This window comes from Astyanax mexicanus, chromosome 11 (genome assembly GCF_023375975.1).
Source record: "Astyanax mexicanus isolate ESR-SI-001 chromosome 11, AstMex3_surface, whole genome shotgun sequence".
Lineage (NCBI taxonomy): Eukaryota > Metazoa > Chordata > Actinopteri > Characiformes > Acestrorhamphidae > Astyanax > Astyanax mexicanus.
Window position 1 is genome coordinate 3,248,855 of NC_064418.1, and position 24,875 is coordinate 3,273,729.

At 36.7% G+C, this 24,875-nt stretch overlaps 1 protein-coding gene across 1 annotated transcript in view; it reads right to left on the reverse strand.

The window, feature by feature from the left end:
* Positions 1-6,021: 6,021 nt before the first annotated feature.
* Positions 6,022-24,875, reverse strand: part of plcl1 (phospholipase C like 1) — a 114,841-nt gene continuing 95,987 nt past the window's right edge. The window contains exons 4-8 of the mRNA XM_022680644.2: positions 21,124-21,486; positions 18,135-18,338; positions 16,985-17,060; positions 13,785-13,894; positions 6,022-12,899 (exon numbers count right to left, since the gene is read on the reverse strand). Of these exons, the coding sequence (XP_022536365.2) occupies positions 12,732-12,899; positions 13,785-13,894; positions 16,985-17,060; positions 18,135-18,338; positions 21,124-21,486 (921 nt within the window). The 3' untranslated portion in view covers positions 6,022-12,731. The remainder of the gene's footprint in view (positions 12,900-13,784; positions 13,895-16,984; positions 17,061-18,134; positions 18,339-21,123; positions 21,487-24,875) is intronic.

Consider the following 24,875-nt stretch of genomic DNA (forward strand, 5'->3'; position numbering starts at 1 on the left):
AACACAAAATACAGTAGATCATATGGAATTGATGACACTGTTTTCACACTATAGAGGCACCAGATTATAAGGCGCATTGTGCAACACTAGTAAGGAACAGGGGTGTCGCCTTGTTTTTCTTCTAATTTAGCAGATCTCAAGCTAAGTAAAGAAAACTGAACATTTCAAGTCAAGTCAAACAATCGCTGGATGTTAATCTACACAGATTTCTCTCCTGAAACATGTTTATTTGGGTTTTGGGTTTACTTTGCTTCCTTTTATTTACAGTAAGCTTAGATTTCCAGATTTTCACTAAGGCTGGGTGCAGCAGCATTAGCATTAGTGTTAACGGTTAGTGCTAGTAAATGCAACCCAACAGTGCTACACTTAGGAACCCTGAGTGTTCTGATAAACCAGGCTGATTTATTATTTACTATTTGTTCGTCCAACATAGCTTGTTTTAACACAGTAAACTCACAGGCAATAGTCCGATAATACTCACCTCTGAACGAGTAAAGAGCTAGCACTTAGCGTGATTAGCGGCTAATTCTAATTTTGCTCCAGCAGTGCTAGCTGGGGTTAGCAGCAATCTATAGGCCAATAATAATAGTCACCTCTGAATGGCGAAAGAGCTAACACTTAGCAAACTTAACAGCTAATAATAATAATGATAATCATGCTCCAGCCTTGGTGCTGGAAAAACTTCACTGAAACTCCACAGGTGCACTAAAACTCCACCTGGTGTCCTGGTATCATTCAGTGTAGAGAGAAAAAATCTGCAAATTTCTTCCAATATTTTTAATATAATGCATTTTCCCAAATTTTTTAAATCATAATTTTTAACCTCACACATGTTTCTTTTTTTTTTAATTAAAGGTCTTTCAATTAAAGGCTCATCTATTCTTTTCAAACATGCAGCTTTTTATGGATACTGCTTTTGTAGCAGATTATACATATACTACAGTTACCTGTTGACATTACCTTTTTGAAATCACATCATTATTTACTTGGATTTTACCTCCTTTTTCTCCCTAAACTGCCCTCTTCCAAACTTTTTTGAAACGTGTTAGAGGCCTGAAATTCAAGAAACAAGAGTTATAAAGGAGTATTAATTAATGGAATGAAAATGGCCAGATAAACATGCTATCTGCAATCAATTAAATGTAAGATATATTTGAAAAAACACTGGGGCAGTTTTTTCAAACTTTCTGTCTTAACGTATTCTGATTTAGGGTTGTAATTTCATGTTAATATAGTAGTTGATTATGACAATTTTGCACACAATATGATGCTTTATTAGAATTTACTTTGAATCGAGTCTTTTCTAAACTTGTGGATAATACTGTATGTAGAGTAAAGTAAGTAAAGTAGAACCGTGAAAAGTTTACATGGCAAACTTTTCAATCTCAGCTCATCAGTCATCCTGCGCCACTTTTAATAGAGCCCAGCTAATGGCGCTGCTAATGGGTCACCACGCACCGTTAGCGAGGAGGAAACACGCCGCGCTATTGTCGACATGCCTTTTGTTGTGCTTAAAAAGAGGGGAAAATAAGATGCAATTTAGACACTTTTAAGAGGTGATCTTTTCTCGCTTCTTTCTTTCCCCTCCTCTCCTCCTCAATCACGGTGAAATTGCCGCTGGAGTAAGACTGTAATTAAAGCCAAAGTGGCTCTCTGCGGAGCGGAGCGGCGCGGCAGGCTGAAATTAACAGGCCCTATTTAGGCGGAAGTGCGCCGAGCTAGCGCCGCGGCTAAGCGTCTTCCCAACATGCCTGCTAAGGCTAACCAAGCACGAGGGGGGGGGGCTCCAGCTGCTAATGGCCCTGCTCACATAGGCCCCACCGACTGCTCTCATCAACCATGACGCTTTTTCCTGCGCGAGAGACAAAATAACTGCTTTGTTTAAGACACTTTAATGTTCTGAGCATTAGCCCATCAACCTGCTGCTTTCCTCTGAGGTGGACTTTTCAACGTCTCAGATACATTAACAACCTTTTATTGCTGTTACTTTAGAGGCAGACAAAAAATTGCTAAACTTACTACTACTTACTAAAATGAGAAAATGATATTAATACTAATAATACTGTTAACTGTTCATCTGAGAAGTAAGTGGTTATTTGTTTAAAAGACATTTAAATACATAGAGTACTATTCCTTTAATACGTTTTCTAAGAAGCTGCCGGTGGAACTGGAAACAAATCCATACAATAAATGCTTAGGAACACTTGAATGCCAGGGAACAGCTTGAAAACACCCACACTTATAGTACAGTATACGATTGTGAGATGTTATCTAGTGAGTGGGCAACATGCTCATGGCAAGGTTGTGTGGATTACTGTATCAGAGTTAGATGAATGGGAAATTCCATTCTTAAAGATCTTCGAAATTGTGATGGAATTTAACATCAACCAAAAAACATACAGTATTACATGTGTGAATCGGGAATATATATTATAGAAGACATTACCACCCACAGTGGACAGTGCTGTGAGTGGTAATAATTGGGACTGTCTAGAACAGTCTTTGGGAACAGACAACAGACTCATATCCACAATTAATCGTGTATTCTATTCCTTAATGCACAATATTCATTTCTGTCCCTTTAGTTGTATTTATGTTTGTTTTTACCCTTTTATTTCTATTTACTCTAGTTATTGTAGGGTTATTTTTAAAGCTGAAGTAATTCTTAGAGTTAAAACACATTAACTGTTGCTGCAAACAATCGTTGCAGTTTATGTTCTTATCAGCTTTTTTCAGTGCATGGGTTTATGGTGGGTCTAGAGCCTATCTGGAAGGTAGAAATATTTCTCTGATCAGTCTATAGGAAAGCACACAGTAGAGTAGACCTGGATACAGCAGTACCTGAAGATCAGGGAAGGTTAAAGATGGTTAAGACTGTTGTGAACAGTTTGGTGAACCTGAGTATTGAACCTACAACTACAACCCTTTTCACCCATAACCCAGTGCTCTAACCACTGAGCCTCTACTGTCCTAGGTAGCAAGAACACACTCCAAACTCCTCACAGATCAGAAGATATAAGATATAAGATATAAGATGAAAGCATGGTCCAAACCTACAGCCTCATACCCCTGGAGCTGTAATCTCCACGTCCACTCAGGACAAGTTCTAACATTCCTTAATAGTGAGTCTAAACTCTAATCGAATTACAGTCCCAGTCATTATGACTAAAGTAAATACAATTAGACCCTGGCTCTTGATTAAATATTTGAGATGATTTATTGCAATAAGAGTATCAGTTTCACGCTCCTCTGAAGTTCCAGGAAGTTCCTCTCGATGTGAAAGCAATCTTTAGAAGGTCAGAGTAAACCTGAGGTATATCGACCACCTCAGAAAGATTTGCAAAGATAACAATCTTCTAAACTTCGAATAACCAAACAATTAACCAGCGTGCGTCCAGCTGTTTCCAAACGTTCCCTTCATTCTTTGCCAGATGTGTCAGTTTGTATCGATATTGTTGAAAAGAGTAAAATCTCAGTAACCAAACATGAAAAAAATGGCGCTCAAACAACTTTTCAACAGACGTTTTCCTTAAAATAAAAATGAAAACAGCAGCAGACTTTTAAAACCTTTTTCTAAGACTTTTTTGGTTTTCTGAGATCTTTCCATGTCCAGTTTTACATGCACTGTAAAAATTGAGAAAACAGGTTGCCCTAAAAAAGTTAAGTAATGGGTAATAAAAACTAAAAAGTTAGCATAACTAAGAACATCAAGTTATTACAACTAAAGTGGAAGTTGGGAAAAAAGCGGATAAGTTGAGTTTACTTTTTTAAGGCAGCCGGTTTTCTAATTTTATAAAGTAATGGGGAATGAAAACTTGAGTTAGCATAAATTAAAACATCAAGTTATTACAACTAAAGGGGAAGTTGATTTATTTCTAAGGTAGCCCAGGGGGAATCACTACACACTGATGGTGAGTGTTAATCAGAAACTGTTGGACACACCCAGCACCCAGTATGCAAATAGATTGTGACCAATGAAAAAGCCAATGAAAAAGAAGCTGCCAATGGCAACAGACTAAACTCAGTTATTATTATTATTATTATTTAGTTGGTTCAACTCAAAGATCTCAGTTTGAATAGTACAGTATATGTGTTCACAAATTCATTTGTTCATCTAACTCAATATACTTAGTTGAGTATTGTTTAGAAATCTCCAATTTTATGTAAAACAGATTTCAAAAACTGTATTTGTTTACAGTGTGCAGCTCAGTGAAGACTAAACATAGGTTTCATAAGTGGTGAAATGACAGAACAGAGTAAAGCAGAGCGTAGAGGAAGAATAGTGGCCCCTCTCTTCTTACCCCCTCCAGACCCTGAGGGACCTCTGCAGGCGCCCTGCGAGCAGCATGGCCCCGGGCGACGCCATCACAGCGCCGGGGTCTGACACACGCCAGCAGCGGCCAGATGTTCCCTACATTAAGATGTGGCTTCCTGTCATGTCACCTGTGTAGCTACCACAGTGTCCCATCTCCTCACATCTGCTCCAGCAGGACCCGGGAGACTGGCGACCCCATGCAGGATCATCAGTGAGTGTCAGTGAGAGAGGCTGTGTGGTTCGGGGAAATTTTATGACATCCTAAAGGCACCCTATTATTAGATAGAGTGATATTTCTTGAATTAATACACACACACACACACTCTCTCCAATACACACACACACACTCTAATACACACAGCATCAAACATCATCAGGACAACTCCAGGGCCACTCCAGGAATTCAGCTGCCCATGTCCAAAACATTTCATCCCATCCGTCTTTCTCCTGTTCATCACACCAGCCATCAAAAAAATAAAAAAATAAAATCATCCTGGAGATACAAATTTTTAGGATCCAAAACTCAATTAAGCTTCTTTATGTTGGGGAATAAAAATGTTTGACCCGTAGGAATAAAAAAAAATACTTTAATTTATTTTTTGATCTCCATACGTGCCAGACATATAGTTTATTGCACTGCAAAGTGCTCTTTAAAGTTCACTTTATCGCAGAGATGCGAAGATAGCAGCATTTTTTTCCCAGTCGAAGTCCCCAGCTGATCATATGTTCATATATTCTGGGCTTGCCCTCAGCTCACTAATCTTTGTAATAGGCATAAAATTTCCAACGTCCTTAAGGAAGCCCTTTGAACTGCACTGAAAAAAAGTATTTATTGGCTTAACTTGACTCAGTCAAGTTATCATTTTGCTTTGACTCAGTTAAGTTGTAAATATATACAATTTTAAGTAAATATATACAATTTTAATTCTTAAGTGTGTTCAAAATATTATGCCAAAAATAAGTAATGATAAAAATTAGATTTAACTAAATATTGCTTAAAAATGTATAATAATGAAATTAACAGTAACTGTTTTTTTATTCTTAGGAAAGAAGCCTGATGTTCTGTTTTCATCACTGTGTTTTAAATCATTTCTTAACCTGCAGAATAAATGTATAAATGTATGGCAATGTCTCCATCCAGAGGAGATCCTGTTAATAACAGCTTCCACCGAGTCAGAAGCAGTGCTGCTCATCCCTATACAGCTTCTCAGTTAAATATGACATATATCTCACAGAAATCAGTGGAGAAAAGATAATCCATGTGTGAAAATGATGGATGATCTCATGATCTCATTCTCTCTGAACCATTGTCATCTTGGAATATGGCCGTGTGTATCATCAGGGAATAAAAAATAAATCCATTGATGGAATAAGCTGGTCTATATTCAGTATATTCAGGTAGTCAGCTGACCTCATTCTTTCAGCACATACTGTTGCTGAACCTAAACCTGCAGAACAACTGCAGCATCAACCAACCCCACATCATTTACTTACTTACAGTAAATCCAGGTAAAGACTTTTATTTTAGTGTATTTATCAATACACATCATGTTAAACAACGCCACCTGGTGGTTTAACACTGAAACTCATTATAGCAGCACAGAGAATTACAGTAAATAAAAAAAGAGCATGCATGTTAAGATCACATGGAAAAAACACTAAAAAGTAGACTAATTAAACACAGATTAAACACAGAACCAGTGGAGTAGTCAGTAAAAGATAGCTTTATTTAGTCTGGACACACCTGTGTTACATTACGTATGTTAATCTTTTAGAATACAAACTGGCTTTTCAAAATAAAAGCAAGGTCGCTTTAAAGTTTTTATTTGTTTAAAACACACTTTTAATAAATACTTTATTTATACAAGGACAACTAATGATAACAGTTAGACAAAACAAGAAGAGTTTTGTTGTTTAGTTAAAGGTCAGAGGAAAGGCAGACACGACAAAGCACTGAGAGAGAGAGAGAGAGAGAGAGAGAGAGAGAGAGAGAGAGAGAGAGAGAGAGAGAGAGAGATTAACGATAAACTATATAATCTGGACTCTATCGCTTCTCATTTAGAGAAATCACTTCTCAGAAGCATCATCTGAGAAGATCACCTTCACTTAATACTGCAGGGTCATCCGGCTAATCCAGAGATCAAAGTCAAATTAAACGATACGGTACATTTTTCGAAATGATTTACATGCAAAAAAGATCATAATCCTGCTTCCAGAAAACGAGCTGAAGATCAGCCACTCGTAGCATTAGCAGACTTTCGTGCTGAATTAGTTCATTAACGGTACTGATTAACCCTTTCAGACCCTAAATCAATTACAATAAACATAATTTATTAGTTTCTTTTTTCTAATGTTTTGTTGCACAAACTAGAGCACTAATTGAGACCTGTTGCTGTCTGTCAGAACAGATCATCATAAACCAGCCAATGAAACACGAGTTTAGCCCCGCCCACTGCACTGGACAAAAATAAATAAATCAGCAACTCAGTCATTAGAGCATGTCGGCACTACAGAACGGATACAGCAAAGTAATACAGCAAAGCTCATTTTTACTAATTCTTTGTGATTTAGAACACCTTTTATTATGTTTTTTTTAGAGAGATTTTATATTGGGATAGAAGTATCGTATTTTGTGTTCATTACTCACGAAAAAAAAAGCATTCTCATATTTGTCCATCACTGGAACTCAGGAATTCAGGTCTGAAAGGATTAATGTCTCACAGTAATGAAACACACGTCTAATTCTAAAAAAAAAAAAAAAAAAAAAAAAAAAAAAAGGACCCAAACACTAAGCGTGATTTTAACTCTTTAAAGCTTTTCACCGTTTTTGAAGCATCAGTACACTCCTAATATATTTCTAATTTCTAATCAATACAGGCCAATTATAATTTAATAAGTAACCCAGAAAAAAAGGTGTGCTAAGCTGCTCTTATAACTTGTATAACTCTAATAATTCTAATCTAATCAATTCAGATTTAAAGACAACATGTGGGTCATTTTTCATCCTTATTTTTAAATGTAAAAAAGTGGCATTTAAAACTTTGGAAAACTCAAATATCTGTTACTGTGAACAGCTATTCACAGTAGTTTAAGCTAGTATATGAAATTTTGTTTTGAATCATTTTAGCTGTAAAAATTACTGTATTTTCATATTCAAGCCTTTTTACAGACTGTTTGATAGTTGCTTCCAAAAAGACACCACTTAAAAAAATGCAATATAATCAAGAGGAAGATGGATGATCACAGGCCATCAAACCACCAAACTGAACTGCTTGAATTCTTGCACCAGGAGTAAAGCAGCATAAAGTTATCCAAAAGCAGTGTGTAAGACTGGTGGAGGAGAACATGATGACAAGATGCATGAAAACTGTGATTGAAAAACAGGGTTATTCCACCAAATATTGATTTCTGAAACATTTTCTTTCCATTATTTGAGGTCTGAAAACTCTGCAACTGTTTTGTTATTTCAGCCATTTCTCATTTTCGGCAAATAAATGCTCCAAATGACAATATTTTTATTTGGAATTTGGAAGAAATATTGTCAGAGAAACTGACTCAGAAACTGAAGTGGTCTGTGAATTCCTCTAAACCACAACTCACGGATATGATCAAGGCTCTGTGCTGAATATATTACTGCCCTCCTGACCTACGTTGATTTGGTGTCAAGGTGAGGGCCATGTAAACTGAAACAGAAAGCTAATACTGTGGTTGGGCATTCATTATTCAGCCTACCATTCATTACTGGTCCCGTTTACAGGTAAACAGATCCTGCGTAGGACAGGCTTCCTGACCAGGTCATGAATACAGACCATGTCGGGAAGCCTCAGGGCTCTACTCTTGGTCCACAACTGATTTGCAAACTGTACAGCAGGGGTCGGCAAAAAATGGGAAATGCTACAGAGTAGTAGCTCTCCAGCCCAGAGGATTGTTGAACCCAATTGCAGAACAGATGATCTCAAAGCAGGTAAACCCAAGAAGAAAGGTTAAAAAATGAATAAATTAACAAACACACTGCTCCTCATGCGGGATTGAACCCAGGTCGTCAGGGTCGCGATCCAATACACTACCACTGCCCTGGCTAGTGAATTGGGACACAGCTGGGAAAAAAACGTCCTTATAAGGAAATAGGGAGCCCAAGAACGGGTGGAAAAAACAAGAATGGGTGGAAACTAAAGTCACGCTAAGCGCGAAAGAGAGAGACAGGGGAGGAGTGTAAACAAAAGCTCACCAGAGAAGCATTTTACTATTATTTATTTTTTTTTTATCATCATTCATTATAGATCAAACAACCTCAAGAGCCAGATGTTTCACGCTTGCGGGCCACATCTGGCCTATTGCGACCCCTACTGTATAATATGTATAGTATTATTCGCGATGGGGCTAAGGAGGTTCAACCAAATCCTTCATACATAAAATAAATAACCATGGCTACTGCTAAGATACACATTTTAGCTTTGGGTACTTTGGGTACTTTTGCTGAAGGTGACGTATTCCAAGAAATCAAATAAAACAAAAATTTGCTCATATACTGTACCTTATACGCTACGTTACTCAATGGATTTGCTTCATAGTATCCAGAATTGGTCCCTCGCTCCAGGAATGTGTGAAAAATAGAACAAGGTCAATGGATTCAAACACAGGAAATGCTTTGGCAATGGGCACCACCGGTGAAATCTCACCCAGGCAAGGGTGAGAGAGGAGGTGTCTACCGTATAAACAATTAATGGAGTGTGGCAAGTGTAGAGTGAGAGGAAACAAAAGAAGCTGCTGTGTGGCGTAAGGAAAGGCAAGTCGACTGCAAGGCCTAAGACTAATCAGATTTCCCTTAAACTTTTATATTACTTTTATGCACATTCTTATGGAGGACCAAAACTGCCAAAATCAAAAATAAATAAATAAATAAAAAAGTAAGTAAATCGCTGAATAAATGTAATTTGGTGATTCAAACGTTAAAGAATAATTATAATTAATATAAAAAATAAATACATATACATAAAAAAAATAAATGTCTTAATTTGTTATTTATGGAATTGTCTGTATATGTATTTATTTTCATACTAATTATTATTATTCTTTACTGTTTTAATCACCATGTTACTTTTATTGAGTGATTTAGATACGTTTTAATTATTATTATTATTTTTTTTTTTTAATTTTGCCAGTTTTGGTCCTCTATACATTCTTGCTTCGAGAATGCAATGCCCCTTTGGTTTCTTAATGGTAAATCCAATGAGTCTGTTTCCCAGACAGAGATTACATTAATTTGTACACTATATTTTCTGTTAAATGGAGAAAAAAATCAAAACTTTAAAATGCAGTTTAGTCCACAACTAGACATAATAATCCCAATAATCCCAGTCTGGGAAACAAAACCCCATAGTCCCCTCAATCGATGTAGATAGAGTCCCCTCAATCAAAAACAATCAAAAACAATCAAAAACTATTAAATCCTTCAGGCAGCAGAAAAGAAGTTCTTCACATTCAGAATATGTATATATATATATACTTTTTTCCCTTTATAATCTACAACTCGCATACCTCCAACCTACACACACCTAGCTATTAGCTACCTATTAGCTACCAGCTATTAGCTATAGGTAGGTAAACTGTTCAGACACACACACACACATACTCATTGACGAACCTACTTGTCATTAATATTACAAAAAAAAGAAACAAAAAATTATATTTATCTTTATATACGAAAAGTCACATGATCTCTTCTTTTTTATATTACTTTTATGTGTTACAAAAAAAAATAAAGATGAATTCATGAAAATACATGAAAATGCATGAAAATACATGAAAATACATGAAAATACAGTCCTTCTGTGAGTGTTCTGTTTGAAAGCATTTGATAAAATACTGCACAACGTTTCCCTTCTCGATATCACAACATTGTTAATAAGTGTTAAACTACGTAAAACACCCCAGCGTTATCCTCGACGCCATTGGTTAATGCTCCAGTGTTCTTCAGCTTTCATGGGAGGGTTTTAGATGGTTATTTGGTGTTTTTTGTTGTAGCGCTGCTGAGATTTTATCCTTGTTCTCTGAATTGTTAGATGACATTCATATACAGCAATCGCCATCCATAGGCAAAAAATCTGTACATCTTTCCATCGTACTACATTTTCTCCAATCTTCTCTCATCTCTTGTTGGACTCACTGATCTTTTAGCCAGTCTGCAGACTCTGGAAACATGGTGGCCACAGGTCAAAAGGGGCATAAAGGGCTTGATCTGAAGGCTCGTTTGATGCTCTACACTAAAAAAAATGCTGAGTAAAATTTACTTTAAAAAGTTTCGCAAATTTCTGCATTTGCTTTTTTTTTAAGTAAATTTAATTTCAGATAAATTTAAGTAACTTCAACAAGTTTTAAGACTTAAATGTTACACAGAGTAAATAAGTGAACTGAACTTCAGTCAATCCTTTCTTTTAGTAAACTTTACTTCATTTATTTTTACTGAATCAATCCTTTCTTTTAGTAAACTTTACTTAATTTCTGCATACAGTATTACCTAATTACAATTACATAATTTATACAATATTACTTAAAATAATTGATACATTATATTATAATTCCTGAAATTCAAATATTTTTACTTAAAACAGACATATTACACTGTCTAAACACATGGATGACATGTATACTACATGGATTCTTTATACTAGTATACTAAAAAGAATGTATTACATGCCATGTGTTGAGACAGTGAGACTTGTTTGTCTGTTTACGAAAAAAATATTTGAGATAATGTGAGAATAATATTTGAATGTGTGTTTTAACCAAAATTATATATAATAATATTGTATAAATAAAGGAATAGTAATTAGGTAATATTGTATGCAGAAATGAAGTAAAGTTTACTAAAAGAAAGGATTGATGGCGCCAAGTGATCCAGCGGTCTAAAGCGCTGCCACTATGAGCGGGAGGTCGCAGGTTCGAACCCCTGCTCATGCAGCAGAGGGAGTACAATTGGCCCTGCTCCCTCCGGGTGGGTAGATGGCGCTCTCTCCCCACATCACTCCTAGGGTGATGTCTGCAGCACAGGGCGTCTGTGAGCTGATGTATCAGAACCGAGTAGCTGCGCTTTCCTCCGAGCGTTAGCACTGTGATGATGCTCAGGAATGCTACAGCTTCAGCAGCAGCTCAAGAAGAAGCGTTGGCTGGCTTCACATGTATCGGAGGAAGCATGTGTTAGTCTTCACCCTCCTGGTGTGTTGGGGCATCACTAGTGACAGGGGGAGTCCTAATGAGTGGGTTGGGTAATTGGCCGTGTAAATTTTGGAGAAAATGGGAAATATTTTAAATAAAATGATAAAAAAAAGAAAGGATCAGCAAAAATAAAAAAGTAAAGTTTACTAAAAGAAAGGATTGACTGAAGTTCAGTTCACTTATTTACCTTATCTAACACTTAAGTCTTGAAACAGTTTAAATTACTTAAATTAACATGAAATTCGATTTACTTTAAAAACAACAAACGCAGAAAGTTGCGAAACTTTTTTTTAAATTAAATTTTACGCATCATTTTTTTCAGTGTAACACTGGGAACTCATGTCCGCTCTCTGTAACTTTAATGAGACATGAAGCAGCTCTTCTTACATCCCCTCAGGTACGCTGAGGATCCCCAATCCACAGATGAGCAAAGGAATGTATGAGATGTTCCAGCGGGTGGTAGATGAGACTGAATGTGACGGAGCAAGCCATCTGAGAATATCACTGAAAGCAGACAGATGTGTCTGTCTGTCTGTCTCTCTGTCTGTCTGTCTGTGTTTCCTCCTGGCGGGCACCGGCTGTCAGTCAAACTGTGAAAGACAGCTCAGGAGGTGGAGCCCTGAGGTTGCAGCAGACACTGAGCATCTATCTAAAATCAGAAGCTGCATCATGTCAGCTGGTAAATAACGGCAGGATGATTCAGGAGCTCGCTGTGTGAAATTGCTGAAGCCCTGGGGATAAAAGGATAAAAGGCAGCTCACAGCTTTAGTATATGATCTGAATTCTTTGCTTTGTTCAACAGGGTTGCAGGAATGTTACAGATTAGACTCTTCTTCTTCTCCTTTTTCTTCTTCTTGTTTTTCTTCTTGTATTTCTTCTTCTTCTTCTCAGAAACTGTTAAAACATACATTTTGAGCTTTGAGTTGAGTTAGTTAAGGAATTCTCTCTTCATCTGAATCTTCTTCTGATCTTTACATTCACAGGCCTACAGTCTCGGCCCTTCAGCCAATCACACTTCACCTCAGCTCAGCTCAGCTGGTATGAGAAGATCTCATCTATTGCACTAAATGAAAAGATTCCCGCCTTTGGTGTCTATCCATTCATCCATCCTTGCTTCCATCCTTCTATCCATCCATCTCTCTGTATATCTTCATTAATCTCTCAGTCAGTAACCCCCAGTGTTGCCAGAAGGACTCAGCACTCAGATGCGGCCATTGCCGTGGCTGCTGCCCCGCCTGGGGGTCAGACTATGAGGTGTGTACTGGAGGTCAGAGGTCACAGTCAGGCCACAGGCCTCGCAAGCCAACACCAGCTGCCTCAGAGCGTCCAGAGCGTCCACTTTAGCAGTGCGCAGGAGGTCACACTGACCCTGAGAAAGAGAAAGAGAGAGAGAGTGAGAGAGTCAGAGAGAAACAGTACGAGCGCCTAACCCTGCGTTCTATACGTTATAACAAAGCTACTGTCACAAGATTTAAGTTCTTACGAAGTTGAGTTATGGGCTTATGGTAGAACATTATAGACCATAGACCATTAAAATCACTACTGTGAGTATTAGATAAACTGTTGCCTACATCAATTTTCAAAGGAAAATTTTCAGATTTTATTTATCCCAATGTTTTTTTATTTTTATTTTCTCCCCACTGTACAAGGCCAATAACCCAACTCCTGATACCACTAGTGATGCCCCAACACCAGGAGGGTGAAGACTAGCACATGCCTCCTCCATCATTGCTGAGTAGCATCACAGCGCTAACGTTTGGAGAAAAGCACAGCGACTCAGTTCTGATACATCAGCTCACAGACGCAGCCTTGTGCTGATCTACATCACCCTTTGGAGTAATGAGGGGAAAGAGTGCCATCTACTGTATCCACCCAGAGAGAGCAAGCCTAATTGTGCTTTCTCGGGGCTCTGGCAGCTGACAGCAAGCTATATGAACAGGATTCGAACCAGAAATCTATCGATCATAGTAACAGCTGTTTAAAATTAAAAATTAAACAGTCTAATGGAATGTAAAGACATCTATTCAGTGTACAGTAGCTTTAGCTTACAGGTAGTAGTAATTATCCAAATTACAACTCTTCTACATCTCTTAAATGGTCTCATAATTCAAAGGATACAGTGATGTACCCAAGAAAAATTCACAAAGTTCTGAACATATTTATTTACTACATAACTTAACAGAGGCAATAAAAAAAATAACGCTTTAGATTGAGAGATTATTAAAAAAGAAATCAAGCATGCAGAGCTTCAGACCTTTAGCACAGTGATGTTCCAGGTGAAGCTCTCCACAGCTTTGCTCTGCTTTCTCCCCTTCAGATTCTCCTTTTCCCCCAGTTTGGGCAGATCCTCATGGTAGACCATGCCTAGGAGAGCAGGATGAAGCACATTAAACCGAGCATTAAACAGAACCAAAAAACACAATAATCAGTTAGAATGTAATGGCAATATTTCAGTGACTGTTCTTATTATGGGGCAGAATGAGCAAATTTTTATACACATTTAACAGAAAAATAATGAGAATTATTAATAGGGATGCACTAAATATTCTGCAACCAAATGCACACAAATCTCACCATCATTCCATCTCCCCCAACCCCCAGCAGTATGTATACAGAACAGGAAGTGAGGGACAGAGCAAACAGAGGGAATCGACAGAGAGAGTTGACAAACGGCAGGTTTAAGTTCATTTTTACCCTGTATTCGTACTAAATAATAATCAAATAAATACAGCTTTCAGCACCACTTATGATGCTTGTATGTTTTTTTCAGCTGAAAGATAAAAGCTAGCCTTAGCTAGAATTAGTTTGTAAACCAAAAGACTAGCTCTTATTTCTCTGTGTAAATTGAACTAATGTGATTTAACCTTAACAGTCTATAAATTGTCAATTTTCTGCCTGACATTACACCACTGAATTTTGAGGATTTCTATTCAAGCGTTACATAAAAAGCTTTCATGTTTGATAAGGAACATTACTGAAAAGCATAATTGTAATTGTAATCGAATATATAACATTGGCTCTTTCCTGGACTTTTAGAACATTTTAAAATCAATATTTCCATGAATATAAAAAACAGTTCAGGTCCTCCAAACCTTTAGTTTGGATATGTTTGTCTAGTTTTTATATCTTTTTTTAAACCTGCAGAATTTGGGTTGATTCCTGTTACTGATCTGGAATTATTAAGTGGAGTAGAGAGAAAACAGGCAGCTTCTCTAAGTGTCCTGTAGGAGATTTCAAACCCTCACATTTTCAGAACGTCAAAAAGTTATTTTACTGCAGAAAAAAAAAAATATTTTGTATCACCCACACCTGTAGCTTGTATATGGGACAAGGCATTTTAAGGGGTTAAGTAGCACTGCAAAAATACATTTATGATTGGAATTGCACTACTGAGCATAATCTATGATAAAAATAGCACCACTGAGGTTAGTAAAACAGGTAAATAATTCAAAAAGTATTTTAAAAACGTAATAAAACATATTTTTGACATTCATGACCACTCAATTACTAATCTAAGTAAGCGTATGTATTTTTTTTACCCAGACATTTCTGATATTGGGCCACCTACTGAGAAAACACCATCTATAGTCACATTTTTGTAGGAAGTAATGACTGATATGTGTTTTGGCGGGTTAGAAAACACTGTGTTACTTTTGACAAATTCCCTCATTTTGTGACTCTTCTAATCTGGCCGCTTGCCTCCTCTATTCTCTCTTGTGCTCCACTTTAGTATTTCACCCGCATAAGGACATGGACACACACACACACACACAACACACACACACACACACACACACACACACACACACACACACACACACACACATACATTCCAGCTCCCTTCAGCTGTTTTTGACAAGGTTCATTTGTACACAAAGATACAAAGGAGATAAGTCCAGCTTAATGAGAAATTCCATCAAATGTGTGTGTGTGTGTGTGTGTGTTAGTGTGTGGAGAGAGAAAGAACATGATGATGTCCCAAAGTTTATCTCCATCTGCTTGTTAAGGATAAGCCTTTTCAGTGATAGCAGATGGGGGCATGTTGCACATCAGTTCTGAACATGAGCACAGTGTACCTTTTTATCTCATCTTTCCTGTGATAACACTCACAGTTATCTACTCTCATTAATAATACATCATATTTCAAAAGATTGGGCTCAGAGGTAAAAAATAAAAACAGTTTAATTGTGGATAAATATAGAGAATTATCACAATATACTACTCCTGTGAAAGCACACAAGGATCTAGTAATTGGAACAAAACTGCAATAAAATATTTTTTATGCCTTTGTTTGTTGTGTGTTTTACTTTTTAAATATATATACAGCACTGGAAAAAATAAGAGACCGCTTAAAAATGATGAGTTTCTTTGATTTTACCAAATTGAAAACCTCTGGAATATAATCAAGAGGAAGATGAATGATCACAAACCATCAAACCACCAAACTGAACTGCTTGAATTTTTGCACCAGGAGTAAAGCAGCATAAAGTTATCCAAAAGCAGTGTGTAAGACTGGTGGAGGAGAACATGATACCAAGATTCATGAAAACTGTGATTAAAAACCAGGGTTATTCCACCAAATATTGATTTCTGAACTCTTAAAACTTTATTTTTCGGTGCACTATATTTCTTTGCTATATGTCTTTGCAGATAAATGCCCTAAATTACAATATTTTTATTTGGAATTTGGAAGAAATGTTGTCTGTAGTTTATAGAATAAAACAACAATGTTAATTTTACTTAAACATAAACCTATAAATAGCAAAATCAGAGAAACTGATTCAGAAACTGAAGTGTTCTCTTAATTTATTTAACCGTATATATCATATTTTTCGGACTATAAGGCACACTTAAATTTTGTACATTTTCCCAAAAATCAACAGTGCTCCTTATGTATGAATTCTACCAGTCAGGTATTAAGGAGCAGTAAAGCCACTCCACTGAAGTGCAGAGTTATAAGGGTGAGTTTTTAGTGAAGTTTCTCCAGCACTAAGGCTGGAGCAGTATTAGCATTAGCCGCTAACCACAGCGCTATCTCTTCTGGCTTACTGGAACACTCAGGATTCCTCAGTGTAGCGCTATCGTGCGGCGTTTACTAGCGCTAAGTGCTGCTGCTAACCACGCTGTTGAAAATACAGTTTTGAGGAGATAAATCTACGTAGATTACTGTGCGACACCATTGTTCCTTACTATTGTTGCTTAAAATGTGCCTTAAAATACGGTGCCTAAAATACAGTATATAATATCAAATCTATATACTGTATATAGTATTTATTTAATTATGCAGGCACTTTGGGTTAGTGAAATGTATTAAAAATACACTGTAAATGTTCACAAAATCCAGTATAATTCTAATAATTGGAAGTATAAAGCAGAGTGATGAGGCTGTATCACCCTCCATTGTCTTTCCAATCCAATATCCGTCTTTCTTTTTTTTTTTTATCCTTGACCCACCTTCTCTCTGCACCTGAGCGATCCTCTCCTGCACGCCGTCCGCGTTCTCTATTAGCTGCTTATTGGCCGAGATCATCTGCGAAGGACACAAACACACCAACCACAAGATTATTACTCTCACACACACACACACACACACACATACACACGCACTTGCTGATACACACTGTGTTCTCGTCTCACAGTGAGCCCAGGCCCTGTCTGCTCTCTCCCACAGTGAAGATATTTATAACACTCACCCCGACCAGACAGCCAGGCCAAACTCTGTCTGTCTCCCTGTCTCAGAAACACCACGAGAAGCTGAGCCAACAGTCCACCAGGGAGAGAGAGAGACGTGGGCACAAGCTGGTAGAACAAATTTCCACTGCAGAGACGACGATAAAGCTAATAAAGCTTATAAAAATTATAAAAATGATTCTGTTTATAAACAGACAGGCCTGTGAAAAAGATCTAATGTACAAATTGTCTAGTATATACATTATTTATTATTATTTATTATATAAGTTTGTAAAGGGATCATCATTTCCACAGTTTCACTGCTCCACAGCTCAGTGCTGGGGGCTCCTCAAATATACCTCATATACTCATTAGGACTCCCCCACTATCACTAGTTATGCCCCCCAACGTCAGGAGGGTGAAAACTAACTAGAACACGCCTCCTCAAATACATGTGAAGTCAGACTCCGCCTCTTTTTGAACTGCTGCTGATGCAGCATTACTGAGTAGTGACTCGGTTCTGATACATCAGCTCACAGACGCAGCCTTGTGCTGATCCACATCACCCTAGGAGTGATGAGGGGAGAGAGCACCATCTACTGTACCCACCCAGAGAGAGCAAGGCAAACAGTTGTGCTCTCTCAGGGCTCTGGCAGCTGATGGCAAGCTGCATGACTGGGATTCGAACCAGCGATCTCCCTATCATGAAGCTTTGACTCATGTGTGTTGTCTTCTGTCTCCAGACTATGATTGTAAATTAAAACTGATACTTTTTATACAGTTTATACATTTTATCTAATAATAATAATAATAATAATAATAATAATAATAATAATAATATTAGAACAGCATTTAAAAACAGCACTTGATTAGCTTGCTTTTGATAATGTGGAAATCATGGTAATCTGTGTGTGAGTGTGTGTGTGTTATTCACCGTATCATATGCATTCAGGAGCTTGCGTGTGGTGTCGTTCAGATTGCCCTGAGGCTCCAGGCAGGGGTAACCATCCTTCAGAATCAGCGTGGCCCCCGGGGGCCCGTCAGAACCCTGAAGCCTGGTGGCCAGGCTCTGGATGCACTGCTTGAGTTTGGCCACCGGGGGGAGCCCACACTGCTCCTTAAAAGCCACTGTAGCGCTCTGCAGAAACGCACACAGAAATACAATACAGATGTTCAGAGTCTCAGCAGCTTAGAGATATACTGTATTAGTGCAACAGCAGACTATAACAAAGCAACAGAGCACTTAAAAATGATGAGTTTCTTTGCTTTGACAAAATTGAAAACCTCTGGAATATAATCAAGAGGAGGATTGATGATCACAAGCCATAAAACCACCAAACTGAACTGCTTGATTTTTTTTTGCACCAGGAGTAAAGCAGCATAAAGTTATCCAAAAGCAGTGTGTAAGACTGGTGGAGGAGAACATGATGCAAAGATGCATGAAAACTGTGATTAAAAACCAGGGTTATTCCACCAAATATTGATTTCTGAACTCTTAAAACTAGCTTTATGAATATGAACTTGTTTTTTTTTTTTTTTTTTGCATTATTTCAGGTCTAAAAGCTCTGCATTGTTTTTTTTGCTGTTACAGACATTTCTCATTTTCTGCAAATAAATGCTCTAAATGACAATATTTTTATTTGAAATGTTGTCTGTAGTTTATAGAATAAAACAACAATGTTCATTTTACTCAAATATATACCTATAAATAGCAAAATCAGAGAAACTCAGATTCAGAAATCGAAGTGAGCTGTAGAACTATGTTGGTGTTTGCTCTGATAAATAAAGCTGTCCATTTTTCAGTGCTGTTCAGTGATTGGCTAGCCTAGTTTTGGCCTGATCAGATTTGTAGATTTTATGACGTTTCATCAGAGTGTGACACACACAAAAGCCATTTCCCATTTTCCACCTGGCAGAGTCGAACACCTACTGCTGCTATTACCATAACCCACCTGGGGGACTGCATGTGTGTGTGTGTGTGTGTGTGTGTGCCTCAGATAAGCAGTTCTGTGGCATGGGAGGTATTTATAGATATGGAGCAATGCTCCTCTCCCTTGCGCAATTTACCTGCCCTCACAGTACACCTAGGTGGCATCTGATCCCACAAATACTACACACACACACACACACACACACACTGAGCATCACTACTATTTCAAATGCTCACCACATACCCAGGGACCAAGTACAAAGGAGCAGGGCTTACAGTATATATCTCATCAGTCTCTCAACAAGAATCTATAAATTATTTTTAATATTTAGGTCATAATAAATTCCATCCTTAAACCCTAAAATACATTTCTTTATCAATATCAGGAAAATATTAAACACTATAAATTAGGAAAGTTGGACAGAACACAGATTATTTTTTATAAAAAAAGCTGCAGTAGAGGTGTAATGAGACGAGACACAGTATTGGGTTAATGAGACAAGATTTTATCAATATTATATAATTATAATTATTATATAATATATAATTATCAAAATGCAAAACTGCACGTGATTTTTTTTTTAAATATTTTGTATTAAAAGTACCAGATTTTTCGCACTATAAAGCGCACTGAATTATAAGACACAGTATGTGACACTAGTAAGGCACAATGGTGTCGCCATGTTTTCCTTCTAATTCTATTCAGGTCTCACTGCTGGGTGGAGAGACCTGTAAAGCTAAGCTCTTCATTTAAAGTCAAACTAGCGCTGGATGTTAATCTACGCAGATTTCTCTTCTAAAACTGTTTATTTGGGTGAGTAAAGCGCTTCCGTTTATGTACGGTAAGCTTAGATTTCCAGATTTTCAGTAAGGCTAGGTGCAGCAGCACTGATTTCCCTCTTGAACTGTTTATTTTTGAGTAAAAAGCTTCTATTTATTTACAGTAGGCTTAGATTTCCAGATTTGTACTAAGGCTGGGTGCAGCAGCACTGTCAATTTTTGGGAAAAATAAAGGATTTAAAGTGCGATTGAGGATGAAAATGCTGAAAATAACAAAAGAAAATCACTTTTAAACATTTTTAATACTAAATTTAAAGTTTAATTGTCTTTTCTGACTCTGATGTTGCATGAAAGTGTTGGAGAGTCACAGCCAAGTGTATATTTACATTGCACACACCATTATTGTGTTATTGAATAATAATAAAACTTTTTTTATCCAATTAATAATCGACAGATTAATCGATTATCAAAGTAATTGATCATTGCAGCTCTACACTGAAAACATGATGCGTAAAATTTACTTAAAAAAGTTTCACAACTGCATTTTTTTTAAAGTAAATTTATTTTAATGTAAATTTGAGTAACTTCAACTCGGTTTCAAGACTTAAATGTTACACAGAGTAAATAAGTGAACTGAACTTCAGTCAATCCTTTCTTTTAATAAACTTTACTTAATTTTGCATACAATATTACCTAATTACAATGACTTAATTTATACAATATTATTATATATAATCGTAGTTAAAACACACATTCAAATATTTACATAATCTTAAAGATTTAGTGAGATCAAGTCTCACTGTCTCAACACATGGATGGAATATAATACATTATTTTTTGTTTAGTAGTATAAAGAATGTATTACATGCCCTCCATGTGTTATGACAGTGTAATATGTGTGTTTTAACTAAAAATATTGATATTTCAGGAATTATCATATATTATGTATCATAAATTATTTGAGTAATATTGTATAAATTAAGTAATTGTAATTAGGTAATATTGTATGCAGAAATGAAGTAAAGTTTACTAAAATAAAGGATTGACTGAAGTTCAGTTCACTTATTTACTCTGTGTAACATTTAAGTCTTGAAACCGAGTTGAAGTTACTTAAATTAATTTAAAAATTAAATTTAAATGCAGAAAGTGGCAAAACTTTTTAAGTAAATTTTACGCATCATTTTTTTCACCCACCACACCCTCTATAACTCACCAGAGCATCTTCTCTGAGGTCAGCAGCCTCTCTGAGTGGAGCGCTGGCCGGGCGGAAGGTGTCCTCCAGCACTTTAATGCCCGTGTGTCTGAGGGTGACGTACTCTCTCCCGCGCCGCGCTCCTCTCCTCACAGACAGACCTCGTCTCTGAGCCTTTCCTCCACCGCGCCGGTTAGTGATCGCCACGTGCACGAACAGGCTGGCGTGAGCTAAGGGCTCTCCGGTCAGACCTAACAGCGGCACGTTCCGGTATCCGGGCTGGAGGCACTCGAAGGCGATGCTGTACTGACCGATGAAGTCGTCTCCGATGTAATCGTCATCCAGAACCACGAACCTCAGCAGAGCCAGCTCCGGCATGTTCACCTACAGCGTACAGAGCATTTAAAATAAACATTTATAAAAATTATAGTTCAGGCCAGTTATAATCAGAAACTGCAAACGAAAAAAAGGGCTGATCAGAAGAGCTAAAGTTCATGTAAAAGTGTTTGCTACGGTGCTGATAGGTGGTATCTATGGTATCATAGGTGCTTGTGGTGGTGTTTTTAGGTGGTTGCTGGGGAATCCCAGGTGTTTGATACTTTGTTTCAAGGTGGTAACTCAGCTTTATGAGGTAGAGTCACCTGGAATTCAGGCTTTCAGTTAACAGCTGCGCTGAACTCATTTTCACACAATGAAAATCTCTATTGGAGTAATGTTCTAATTCATATTACAAAAATACTTTAAGAAATTAAGAGAATCAAGAACTTTGAAAGTATCCATATGTGCATTCGCGAAGACCATCAAAAACATTGTAATGATGAAACTGGTGCTTATCAGGATCACTCTAGGAAAGGAAGACCAAGAGTTACCTCTGTTGCACAGGGTAAGCTCAGCGTCAGAAGAAATGGCAACTTAACTTTTTAGAAGGTGTTAAAGATCTCAAATACATTCATTTATAATAACAAAATACAAAATATCTTAGGTTGATTTTGTCTGCAATCGAATAAAAGTCAAAGTAATTGTAAAAAACACTTATAATATATAAAATAAAATAGGTTCGGCCATAAAGTTTAAACACATATCAACACAGACACTAAAGAAATAAGGACACACACTAAGATACTGAGAAACTGGTTGCATTAGGGTCATCCAGTCTCTCTGTGATGAATGTTCTCAAGCAAAAGCACAAGAAAGAGGCAATAATCATCTATCATACTGTACCAGGGGCATGTTCTTCTATACTGTAGGCTGCTCCATATATGTGTGTCTGTGTATGTATGGATATATATATGTTTTACAGTCTTAGTCAATTGTAATATCAATTGTCTTTCACCCTGAGATGTACGACTGTAAAGAAGCTTCATCAACAGGTGTTATTTGTTCCTCAGTAAGGAAAACAGTTTAGAGTGTGGTGTATGTGAGAGTGTTAATGTAGTAAAGAGAGTATGAGTAAAGAACACCAGAAGAGCTCAGAAAAGGGTCACGTTCCATTCTGCTCACTGTTAAAACACTGAAATATTTGAATGTGTGTTTTAACTAAAAATATTAGAATTTTAGGATTTATAATATATTATGTATTATAAACTATTTGAGTAATATTGTACAAATTAAGTAATTGTAATTAGGTAATATTGTATGCAGAAATTAAGTAAAGTTTACTAAAAGAAAGGATTGACTGAAGTTCAGTTCACTTATTTACTCTATGTAACATTTAATCATGAAACCGAGTTACTTAAATTTATCTGAAATTAAATTTACTTAAAAAAAGCAAATGCAGAAAGTTGAAAAACTTTTTTAACATAAATTTTACTCCTCATTTTTATCAGAGCAGTCAGGTAAAGCAGGTCCCTCTAAATCAGCAGCAGGGCGAGGCGGACCTCATCTGCATCTCTCTTAATTACAGCGACTGAATCTGGAGCGCTATCATCATTAGATCTTCCTAAAAGAAAGGTCAGGGCTGCTGAAAAAAGGTTGGGGTAAATTGGCGCCCCGTGAGAAGAGCGTGCTGACGAGTGATCTCGACCGCAGGCTTGAGCTGTGATCTGAGGGTGCAGTGCCAGCAAGAGCAGCCATTACAGATCTAGGAAGAGATGTGTTGAGTTGCAGCACATCTGCGTCATTATCCTGAATCCTTAATGACGGGTCCTCTCAATTAACCACACTGCTTTTACAACACAGGTCAGCTGAAGCCTTAATTACACAGAGCTAACGTCCTCACATACTGTAGTATACAAAATACTAGTATCTGCAGGTAGGAGAAAAATAAATGTTTTTTTTTACTTGTTAAAAAAGTATTTTGATTTGTTTTTTAGTTAATTTAGGCCCAGATTGTGAAACTATATCTAATACACAACCACCTAAAACACATACACAACATATCAGATGTCTTACACTTTACATATGAACAAAGCGAACACTTCACCCAATACATTTCCATCCAAACACACAGCAACTCAACAGCTATTTCCCCACCACTACACTACACACCACTCTATTTTAAGCATTTTAGGCTTTTATTGTTGATGATCATGGCTTACAGCCAATGAAAACCCAAAAAATCAGTGTCTCAAGAAATTAGAATATTATATATTAAGACCAATTGGTACTTTTGGTGGAGAGTGTGGGCAGTGTGCCAAGTCCTACTGGAAAATGAAAACTGCATCTCTATAAAAGTTGTTGTCAGTAGCAGAGGGAAGCTGTAAGATATGAAGTGCTGTAAGATTTTGTGGGAAAACAAAACTGCACTGACTTTAGACTTGATAATAAAACACAGTGGATCAACAGCAGCAGATGACATGTTTCTCCAAACCAAATATATATATATATATATATATATTTGGTTACTATTCATCCGGTTAGTTTTGGTTTTACAGTAAGGATGTGCAGATGCCTCGCATAACAGAGATGGGCAGTATTGCCCTAAAATAATATCAAATATTTAAGTTTATGATATTTTTTCTGTATAAGTATTTTTGGCAACACTCTAAGAAATATAAGTACAGATTTGTACTTAAAAGAGTACAAAGCTTGTCGCTGGGGCTGTACCTTATATTGAGGCACAAAAAAGTACCTTTCAGTGAAAAAGTCCTTTTTTGTACCCATGGTTTTTGTGCCAGTAAAGATTATAAAGATTATAAACATTATCATCAACTGAATATGGCTCAAAAACTTGATGATACAAAATTGTCTGGCTTTCAAATAAAAAATGTGCAATGTAAATATATATTGTTCATTAGTACAGTGATGCAGAATACTGAATGTACCCTTTGGCTGGTTAAATGGTACAAATTTGTACTTATTGCTGTTAGAAATTACTTTGTACTTCAGAGGGAACAAATCTGACCCCGTAAAGACCAATATTGTACCTTTGAGAGTACAATTATAAAGAGTGTACCTTCGAGTACAAAAAAGTACTCATATCGTACCTCTGTTTTTTAGAGTGAATATGACAACCTTTTTTTTTTTCTAATACATTTTAAGAATATACTACAGCAAACAAAATAATAGTACAGTTTATTAAATATAAATATAAGATAAATAGATAGATACTTTTGATCCTGGAGGGGAAATTCAATAAAAAGGTTCATAAGTATCAGTAGAAACAAAAAAATGTGTCTATTTTTTTAAAGAGAATGCACTAAGACTTTGATTTTGTATAAAATTATAATAAGCTCCAAATAAACAATTCAGTAAGTAAATACAGCAAATATTAAAACAAATACAAAATATACAAGACTTTTTTACTGTGTTAAATTTTTTTATATTACTGCATT